This window comes from Solea senegalensis, linkage group LG2 (assembly GCF_019176455.1).
Source record: "Solea senegalensis isolate Sse05_10M linkage group LG2, IFAPA_SoseM_1, whole genome shotgun sequence".
NCBI classification, from domain to species: domain Eukaryota; kingdom Metazoa; phylum Chordata; class Actinopteri; order Pleuronectiformes; family Soleidae; genus Solea; species Solea senegalensis.
The window spans coordinates 11,965,386-11,975,906 of record NC_058022.1 but is presented as its reverse complement, the minus strand read 5'-3'; the positions used below and the strand labels follow the sequence as shown (position 1 = coordinate 11,975,906).

The 10,521-nt window shown below is 42.1% G+C and overlaps 1 protein-coding gene across 1 annotated transcript; it reads left to right on the top strand.

Annotated features, from left to right (window-relative positions):
- The first annotated feature begins 1,827 nt into the window (after positions 1–1,827).
- On the top strand, positions 1,828–9,142 carry LOC122765439 (dual specificity mitogen-activated protein kinase kinase 6). The gene is made up of 11 exons (XM_044019689.1): positions 1,828–1,893; positions 2,442–2,490; positions 2,593–2,706; positions 3,633–3,752; positions 3,857–3,973; positions 4,523–4,574; positions 4,685–4,812; positions 5,484–5,561; positions 6,308–6,447; positions 6,699–6,744; positions 7,036–9,142. Exons 3-11 carry the CDS (start codon positions 2,668–2,670, stop codon positions 7,111–7,113), a joined length of 798 nt encoding a protein of 265 aa, XP_043875624.1. The 5' UTR covers positions 1,828–1,893; positions 2,442–2,490; positions 2,593–2,667; the 3' UTR covers positions 7,114–9,142.
- The last annotated feature ends 1,379 nt before the right edge of the window (positions 9,143–10,521 follow it).

Below are 10,521 nucleotides of genomic sequence, written 5' to 3'. Positions count from 1 at the left end.
TTTTAAAGGCTCTCATTTGCATTTTGCTTTCTACTGTGCCGCCAGTTTCAGTTGTTCCCATTCTAGGTCCTTTTGGATGCAGGACCCGTGCTGGTTTTCCTTTTTTTTTTTATGTAATCAGGGGCTGATTTAGATGTGGAACACCAGCTGAATGAAATTAGATATCTAGTAGAACTGAAAACAAGCACCACAGCAGAACCGAGGGCCACTTAATTATAACACTGTAAAATGCACCTCGGAGGCATCATTAGCAGAAAATACTCAGATATACTGCTTTGGACAAATTAATTGTATGGCTTTGAACATTCAGAGAATCTCAAACTCTTAAAGCAATTAGAAGTGGGAAAAGTGACAATCAGAGGAGATGAGTGCTATTTCAGAACAACTTAGCCGGGTCTTCTCTGGGACTCCTGTGGCTACTTCTGCTACATTTGTTGCAAACAATACGCGCTTGATCTACTGGATTTTGAAGATGTCGTCCTCCTGTCACTTCACACTATCCGGCGTAATGGACAGGCGGAATAGATGATCGGTGCCAGCTCCTTGTCATCCACCTCCTTTCACATGGATCATGTGATGCAAGCCTAAAGTGGACCGTGTTGTGTGTCTCTCTCTGTGTCCCCCCTCCACCCCCCACCCCTCTCCTCCCCTCTGGAGCCCCTGCTGCCCGGAAGGACCCTCTCCCCAGGCTGGAGTGGCTCCTGCTGGGATTACTGAGCTGCTGGCGAGGGTGGGAGGGACGGAGGGAAGGAGGGGAGGAAGGGGTTATCAATTATACTTCCTTCAGACTAGATGTGACTCACCCATTGGTAAATACGCCACAGAAATAGTTCCAGTTGGTTTTTGTAGAGAGTTGTTGCATATGTTCTGCATTGAAGGTCCCTTGCTTGTACACTTAAACTAGGGTAGAATATGTATTGCTTTGCACCCTGACTGTGTTCTGCAGCAAGAACAGGAAACAACCAGCCAGGTCTATACTTTTTTCATCATACCCCAGTGGGGAAAATCTGGCCAAATTCTGGATAAAGGTCAAGAGAAACATTCTGTTTTTCCCACTGACCTTGCAACATGAGCAAACATGTTGAACACAAGTGTCCCATGTCAAGAGGAGTTGAGTTGTTTTTCCTGTGTTGTTGCTCGTACGCCCGGTAGCTGTGTCATTCTGGCAGAGACTTGAAGCCCCTTGTGGGAAGTCCCAAACACTGCTGGTAAACCGTGTTTATGAATGGACTGCTGTCACTGATTAAACACAGACAGGTTCTAGACCGGCACCGTTTACAGCACTGTACACAAGATATGTAGAAAATGTAAGGGATCATGAACTGAGACAAAACAGAAAAAGATATCGGTAAATTATTTGTAAGCACAGTTAAAAAGAAGTCATGACAGGAAGAAGGCACCCCCACCACCACTATTTGAGTCATCATACCAATGTCTACTAGTCACTGAGTTCACCTTCTCTCAGTTGCAGGGCCTTAGCATTGAGTACACCTAATCTCCAGTTAGATAACAGATCATTTGCTTTGGTTTGTGTAGGTGGAAATTCATTACAACCTTGCTAACACTCCTCCCTACCTGTCCAGAATGGAACACAATCTATCAATGAGCCAAAGTGCATATGCTACATTTATGTGGCAGAATTTAGTGTTTGTTAAAGCCTCTTGTTTTAGATTTAGTGTCATATTGAAAATGGGCTCATAAAAGATGTCAAATCCTTTTGCCACTCTCCCTCAAAACAATACAAAATGTACTTCCTTCTTGGCCACCTTGTATTAATTGGAGCTGAGATGATTTTTATTTTCCCCTTAATTATTGTCTTACAGGGAAGAAGAAGAACCCTGGGCTGAAGCTGGCCAAAGAAGTGTTTGTGCCGCCCCCAGCAGAAGCAGCAGCGTAAGTCTCCTTTTTAGAATGGGGCAGTGACGGCAGCCCTATTAACCAAAGGTTGCAAAATTAGGGTCAACATTTTTGGGTCAATTAATGTAAGTGTATATTATTAGTATGCAGATTCATGGGTCTTGTGGAGAATTCCCTTCCAGCAGTGCCACAGTATCTTTCCTTAATGTAGACAGTCAAAAATGAAAGGACAGCTGACATTTCAAAAATTAGACTGAAAGTAAGCATCAATTTAAGAACATACCCCCCTCTCCCCGGGAATGCAGCCCAGTCTCTGCCCTCCATGTAGAACTCCACTGGCTGGTTAATTATGAGCTGCAGAGTTGCATCACTTGACTTTTATTATTTATTGTTTTACCCTTGACATTAGCCAGTGTTTGCCTCAAACTAATGCAATGAATTATCTAATAAAGATGCATTTTGTTCTTCTTGCTTATACGGTAGATGTATGCCCCATTACTGAGTGTTGTATGGGAACTGACACACTGTTGCTGTTGTCACACACATTTGAATCCTTGCAATGTCTCTGCTTCCTCTCCTTGCAGGCCCCCTCGAGATCTTGACTCTAAAGCTTGCGTCACTATTGGAGATAAGGTAAAGCTGGATCGTTCTTCCGCCGGGATACGTTGTTCTACTTTTTTTTTTTTTAGATGAGCTGAATGCATACATTGCTGAATGTCTGCCTTGTCTGTGCAGAATTTTGTGGTGAAGGCAGATGACCTGGAGCAGATTTCAGAGCTGGGGAGGGGAGCGTACGGTGTCGTGGACAAGATGAGACATGTGCCCAGTGGTGTTATCATGGCTGTCAAGGTAGGGTAGGAGGCTGCTACTCAGGTTACCTGATTTGGCTTCTGTGTACATGCACCATGCTTTTAAAATAGAAGCAGTTACTCATACACGTATTCAGCACATGAGCTCATTATGGATGGGGGGGGGGAATACAGCACTATTGTGATTTTTTTTCTTTTCTTATGGTTCTAATTTGTAAATGAGAATTCTGTTTGTGCAGAACAGAATTTATTTTAACTTTATTTTGTTGCATTGTTCAAGTTACTAGTAGCAGTACAACAATGCAGCAATAACAGTTACTTTTGCGAGATAAAACAGATGTTGACAAACCTTTCTTTTGAATGTCATTTGCAATCGAAAAGGTCAATAAATTGCGATAAGCCTAGGCAATGAATAAATACTTTAACAGTATTATATTGCAGATTCAATGTAGTTTACTTCAATATCAAGGTAAAAACATTTGGCAGTGTTTATCAATATCATATTCATTATGCAAACATGCTGTGAGACATAATGCAAATGCTATGAATGTTTTACCTCAGATTTGTGAGATGTTTCTGTGTTTAATTATTGTTTGTTTTCTGTCTATCAAGAGGTTTGATACCAAAACTTAGTCTTAAATAATCTGACGTTTTACCATGATAATTGTCAATATTGACTGATTACTATGTTATTTGTGATCCAAGTTTTTGACCATACAAACGAACCCTAATCGCATTGAAGCATAATAGAAGTGTAATATAGCAACAACATGGTATCACGGCATAAGCATTGTGATAATGTAGTTTAATGACGCTTTAGGCGATACCTCTTACAGCTCACCTCAGAAACATCAGATCTGAGACATTTGCCGCGGCGGTACATTCAGACACGGTGCATCAGTTGCCCTAAGTAACAGCCACCCTTCGATGAAAGTGACCGTCCACCTGTGATGTTTGTCTCCCCAGAGGATTCGTGCCACAGTCAATAGTCTGGAGCAGAAGAGGCTTCTGATGGATCTGGACATTTCTATGCGGACAGTGGACTGCTTCTACACTGTGACCTTCTACGGTGCCCTCTTCAGAGAGGTAAAGCCGATGTTTAAGTCTTAAAAACCCTTGTTGGTTGCTGTGACCACCTGTCAGTCATCACTACGTTTCTTCATCTTGTCTCTGGGACAACTCTTTTTCAGGGGGATGTTTGGATCTGTATGGAGCTGATGGACACGTCTCTGGATAAGTTCTATAAGAATGTTATTGAAAAAGGCATAACCATCCCCGAGGACATCTTGGGAAAGATCACAGTAGCAGTACGTCCTGTCCCATATTTCACCACTGAGCAGTGAAATGAGATGAGAAAGACAGTTTTTTTTTTTTTTTTTGTTAACGTGGTAGTTGTGTCTTAGCGAACAACAGCCACGGGCTCCCGAGTTTTTCTGAAGTCTGGTCGTCATAGTGAGGTTGCCAGGCAACCAGTAATATAGTGTGGATGAAGTGCTGGGTGCATCGATTAACTTAAATGGTCACATCACGTAACCTCCTAAAAGCACAAATGATCAAAGATTTCTGTTTAAGCAATGAGAGAAGTACTCATGTAATTCTCTGGTAGAATTATTTCTTAACATTTTCCCCCCACTTAACAACAACCATATATGATTTGCCTTAGCTTACAAAAAAGTTCCCATTTGTTTTTTCCAAATAATATTTGCTGAATGTTGGTATGCTGCATGTTTGTTGCTAAATGGAAATACGACTGTAGGGAAGCTGTATCTTCTAACCTATGTCTTCAGTTTGTGAGATTGCATTTCTGCAGAATTCCGGCTTTTCCCTAATGTTATGTTTTTTGATTGACTCCACAGATTGTCAAGGCATTAGAGCATTTGCACAATAACCTGTCAGTGATACACAGAGGTAAAACTAGGTGTATTGTTTTCCATTTCTCCCACTGATCTCTCTCTCTCTGTCAAATATAAGTTTTATGGCATCTCTTTCATCCTTCTCCCAACGGTGTCTCTCTCTAGATGTGAAGCCCTCCAATGTTCTGATCAACACCCTGGGCCAAGTGAAAATGTGTGACTTTGGTATCAGCGGCCACCTGGTGGATTCTGTGGCCAAAACGATGGATGCAGGCTGCAAACCCTACATGGCGGTAAGACGGGATAGGAAAAGATCAGGGAGGAGATTACTGGTCATGGCTCGTTGAGATTTAAGGAAAATAGTTTTTTTTTTTCTTCTTCTTTTTTTTTTTTAAATGTATCAAAGGTTTGGAGCAATCAGAGAGGTATGGCCACCATCCTTTTCTGAGATCTTTGAAACACTCAAGTGCAGGAGTGAAGCCAAAAATGCACACACCTGGAGCTGTTTAACTGTTTTGAAATTTAGATCCCAAACTGAAATGAATCCAGCTTCTGCTGTAATGATGGCCGAGTTCCATTTAGCCTCCTCAGTTGCAGCGCGCATGCTGGCTCGCTGTAATCCTGCTGTGACTACAGTGAACTGAACAGATCCACCATTAAGGTTATCAGGAACACCTGTGCTTTTCCTGCTAAAACATGTCAAAATGTCTGCTGTGCAAAAGGCGCTTTAATTAATTAAAGAATAACAACAATTCACGTCGACATTGACACCTTCCGGTGCTTTGAAGCCTCCATTTAACCCAATCCCCATCTGCTTGTCTCTGGGCTGTGGGTGGAGGCCGCAGTATCTGGAGAAAACCTGGGGTGAACCAGGATTCGAAAATTAGATTCATTATTATTCTTGATCATATTAAAATTTCAATAAAGTTGGTATTTATCTATTTGCTCACAATTTCCATTACAGCCTGAGCGGATCAACCCTGACCTCAACCAGAAAGGCTACAGTGTCAAGTCAGACATATGGAGTCTTGGTATCACAATGGTGAGTTGTGTTACTTACTTTAGGTGAAATGTGAAAAGCTTCCGTCCCCCTCCAGCAGCACCACAACTGAGTCAGAAACTTACGCCATGTTTGTACCACACTATTAGGACTTCATGCCGTCATCAGTTAATGTATAATGTATAAAATATAATATAAAAAAACAGATGGATTTCCAGTCCTTATGAATACTCAGGGCAGAATCCAATGTGTCTTATTTGTTTGAACATCAGCAAATGTCCTAAACTAGTCCAAGTGGTTCCTTAAATCCCTGTGTCAAAACGTTCACATTTCTGAATCGTCTAGTGAACTGTTGACACTGATCAGACCTGCCTGATTAAAATCTTTCCCGAGTTATCGGATCACAAGTGGACAATGTCTAAAAGCACCCGAAGCATCCTGAATGCATCTTCAGATGCGATCACAAACATAAACACATTTACAGAGGCCACCTCTCACGGCTGATGTCCTCTGACCTCTCGCGGCCCATACATTGATTTACGCCTAAGTACAGTCGGACAGCCATGCATATTTGCATATACGCTGATGAAGTTAGGCCGAATCACATGTGGTCAGAGGTCAATACAATGTTTTTAGCAGATGAGTAAACAATACTTTGTGTTGCAGTTGACGGTCACTCTCGATGATCATAGCTGATGGTCCCTTTTACCAAAATCATGCCGCGAATTTATAAAGTCCTGCCGTAGCATTTAAAGCTGTAGTGAGTTCTGCTTCCTCTCGTCTTCTAGATTGAGCTGGCCATTTTGAAATTCCCCTACGACTCATGGGGCACTCCGTTCCAGCAGCTCAAACAAGTGGTGGACGAGCCATCTCCACAGCTGCCCGCTGACCGTTTCTCTCCAGACTTTGTAGATTTCATCTCTCAATGGTGAGTAAGCCTCGCACTCGCCACCATGGCTGAAAAGAAAAAAAAAAGGTATCGTTGACGCCCAGTAGGGGTCGGTGTTTACTTGGTTTTTACTGAAAGAGGTGACATAAATGCAATACAATAAATGTATAGAGGCCCAACTTGACTTTACACATGGTCACGTAGGCATTTGTTTATTTTAAGACATGGGTTTCATGTTGATTTGTATGGTTCTACTCTTAATTTATCTCTTGTTTTTGTTTTTTTTACAGCTTAAGAAAGAAGCCAAGTGAGAGACCAGCTTATACAGAACTAATGGTCAGTGTTTTGTTTCTTTCACCCGAAAAACGCCAGCGATGATATTTGTGATCCAAATGTGTAATTCCAACTTCACCATTTAACATCTTCGTGTGTATTGTTCACTGTGCTGCAGTTCCTGCTTTTATCCACCAGAGGCCAGGCTTTCCCTGATTAACCCCACTAACACTATGGTGTCTGTATCTATTTAAACAACAAGGGTGTTGTCTAAATAATGAAATGTCATCAGATAAACTGTATGCGTTTGTGTCACTCGAGAGTACGTCTCACTCTGCCTTTTCCTCTTTGCAGAAACATCAATTTTTCACCCTGCATGACTCCAAAGACACAGACGTGGCCAGTTTTGTCAAGGTCATCCTGGATGACTGATGGGCTCCCCCCCGGGCTCCACCCCCGTCAGGGTAGGCGGGACCTCTCGACAGACGAATCCAACGGCCTACCTTTTTTATTTTAAAACTCACTGGAATGTCAGACTCTCATGCACCATCACACAACGGGGGTGGGGGGGGGTTGGGAGGGAAGACCCAAAGACTGACAGCAGCACTGGAGTGGGAAAAGTGATGGTAATCTATGAACTTGTACGGTCAACTGGAGAGGTTTAATTCACTCCTCCAAGCTTCCTGTGTGCGCAGTTATCCAACATGACAAATAATGAACTGAACATGATTTGTTGTTTTTGCCTGTTCTTCTTTTGTTTTTGACCCCACTACCCTTCTTATCTCTTTTCTTCAGAATGGACAGAGCCAACCATTGTTTTTTTTTTTTTGGTGGCGCGCATTATATGAATAATTTGAATTTCATTTGCAAAAAAAACCCCCCAACAGTTAATGTGTATGTTGTTGCATATGAAAAGGTATATTTGCAAATTGCGTTTGTAATGTTTTCTCATTATACAGAGTTTTGATACTGTATATCGTTGACGAGTGTGAATTCTACCGGACTAAGGCCTTGTTTGTCAGATGGAATCAGGTGTGCATTTTGACCTGGGTCTGCCCGGAGGTGATCGGTCATCACAGGGGCTGTAGTTGCCCTTAGCAGGGTCGTTGAGAGGATCCATGGCTGAGACAAACATAAAGAAATATCAAAAGTCACATTCTGAGCAAGAGGAGTTGCGAATCATTCCTAGATCGCTTGGTGGTGTGCGGCGTTTGATCAGTGATGTCAGGCGTAACCCTCCGTGTTTATTGACTCTTCACTACTCGACTTCTTTCTTGGCTGTTAAAGAGTGGGCTTCAGGGTCGCCATTGTTACTACCTGGAGGTATTCAGGGGCTGCCTTTATCAAGCTCACAGCTTTACCCTCTTTTGTGTACCATTTTGCAAATCATTGTCATGAATTACTGCATAAATTGTGTTTTGTTTTAGTTTTTTTTTTCCTTTTTCTGACCTTTTTGCTTTAATTTTATTTTGGCAGCATTCAAGCGTATTAACCGATTTGCCTACTTCTTCAATTCTGGATTTAGTGTAGACTTTTACATACAGTATGAGGCTCTTATGTTTTGTTTTTTTCCCAAATACCTTATCATGCCTTACACAAACAGTATGGTAGGGAAATAATTTATGTGTCGAAGATGTAAATACTATCTCTTTTTTTTTTTTTTTTTTAATGTAACATGGCACTGTCCTTATCTGGCAGTGTAGATGAATGGTAGAATGGTTGGTATTAGTTTTAATGCAGTGTGACGCACACATTCAGACACTTGTACTCGGAGGCCCAGCTGACTCTCGTACCCCTGTTGTGGACTGATGTGTTGTTAGGCTCGACAGGTTTTTTTTTTTTGTCTGTGCTCACGAGGAGACACCCTCTCCTCAGCTGCCTCCTTGAGTGCTGCAGCGGGAGCCTCTCCTCAGTTCAACAGGGGGCCAGTCATTATCTCTTCTGTCAGACCATGCTATGCAGAGCCCGTTGGACTCGTAAACAAAAACGCCCTTGCCATGTGGCAGTTTCCCCACTCCAAGTGTTCAGAGACTGTGATGGTGATGGTGGTGACGAAAGCGATAATTGCCATGCCTCTGCTCATGGCTAGCACTCATTGCCTCTCTGGTTTACACTGTAGTGCGACCTTTATCAAAAGTCAGTGAGTTAGGAGTATTTATGATTGTGAATAATAAGGGAAAGCTAGCAACACCACAAAGAAGCTGTTGTTTTTTTGTTTGGTTTTCTGTTTTTTTTTCTTTTCTTTTTTTGTTTATTGCTTCTTTTTGTTGTTAGTTGGCCTTCTTCGGATTGGGCCGCTCCCTTGGCGTGTAAAACCTGAGCTTTTTACGCTGATCACAATGAGAATGGAACACTTGCTCTACCTCTTACTCCTTCTCTCTATTTGCCACCTTTTTATCGGGTGGGACTGACAAACTTGAACTATGGAAAGACACAAAAATAAAGGCTATATTGTTCAGTGCATGTGTATACAGCATTTGTGTCGTGGCTGCTACAGATTAACAAGCGAGCCTTATCACTAAAACCCCAACAATCACTTTACAGAACCCACAAATATTCTGCGGATAATCTTCTTCTTGCAGCTTCTCCATTTAGGGCTCGCCACAGCTGGTTATCTGCCTCCATCTTGCCCTTATGTCGTCGTCCTCCACAACATCCATGAACCTTCCCTGTGGTCTTCCTCTCTTCCTCCTGCCCTGAACCTCCATCTTCAACATCCTTTGTCCATTATGATCACTATCCCTCGAAGCATCTCAACTTTCACACTCATTTCTTTACCTTCAAACTGTTCCACCTGAGTTTCGTGGATAACCCACACAGAGAAATCCATACAGAGCATTCATTTGATTTAACACTGGCATAAAATACATCCCTGTCATTGATTAGAACAGTAGGATTTCAGCAGCTACAATGACGTGTAATCATTGTGCTGCGAGTGTGAGCAAGCGCACATTCTAAAGGAAATGTGGATTTTTTTTTTACTTTATGTTGCCATCATTTTTCACCAAATATAATTGTTGCCACTGGGATAAGTTTCTAGTTTTAAAAAATGGTGTCATAGCAGTATGGGTCCACAACTGACGGATCATCTTCATCACATGTGCCATTCAGTGTTTACTGAATTACTGAATTTGCACTTTAATGGTTGTTGTTGTTGACAGAATTGTTTCTTTTTACAGGTTGATTTTATTCAGATTCAGGCAACGTTGCTGATCCCAGAAGGCCGACTCATTTGATGCTTACCCCAATTACATGCCGTGGCTTTGGATTGACAAAGAAAGGTCAAAGGGTATTCAAGTAATTGAACTCCCTGCCCTGTAAATTGCACGGCAGAATTTAAATTGATCAGAGTTTAACAACCTGAACGCAGACGGAATGAAGGACTTTGAACACCCATTAGTTCCTGTAAACGACACACTGAAAAGGAGACGGGAGACACTGAAACTAGTTGTACCAGTCTAGAGTTCTCATCTTTCTGCACATTGCAATAAGACAATGTTTTCCATCCTCTCACATGTGATACTGTAAAGACAGCATAATGTAATGAAAGACTATGTGCAGAGGCCAGGTCTAGTGTTTCCATCTCTTGCCTCAATTAGAGTCCCATGGTAACTTAAACTCTCTTGCTGAGAAAGTAGAGCCCGCAGCCTCCACATTTATGAGCCTGAATTTGCGTAATACCACCTCGTCGACGTGTGTTCGAGACAAATTGCCACAAATTAGGATGCCATGTGCGTAGTTACACTTGTTACAGTTTGGACTCCTGTAAACGCGCTTATGTAAGTACACTGAATTGAGCGCACGCCTCCCGACGAGCTGCGAGTCCTATGGTTGTGTTTT

Excerpts from the sequence above, each read along its gene's own strand:
- LOC122765439 (XM_044019689.1), top strand. The coding sequence starts at position 2,668 with ATGAGACATGTGCCCAGTGGTGTTATCATGGCTGTCAAG. Across the intron at positions 4,575-4,684 it reads CCTGTCAGTGATACACAGAG|ATGTGAAGCCCTCCAATGTT; the intron begins GTAAAACTAGGT and ends GTCTCTCTCTAG. Across the intron at positions 5,562-6,307 it reads GGAGTCTTGGTATCACAATG|ATTGAGCTGGCCATTTTGAA; the intron begins GTGAGTTGTGTT and ends CTCGTCTTCTAG.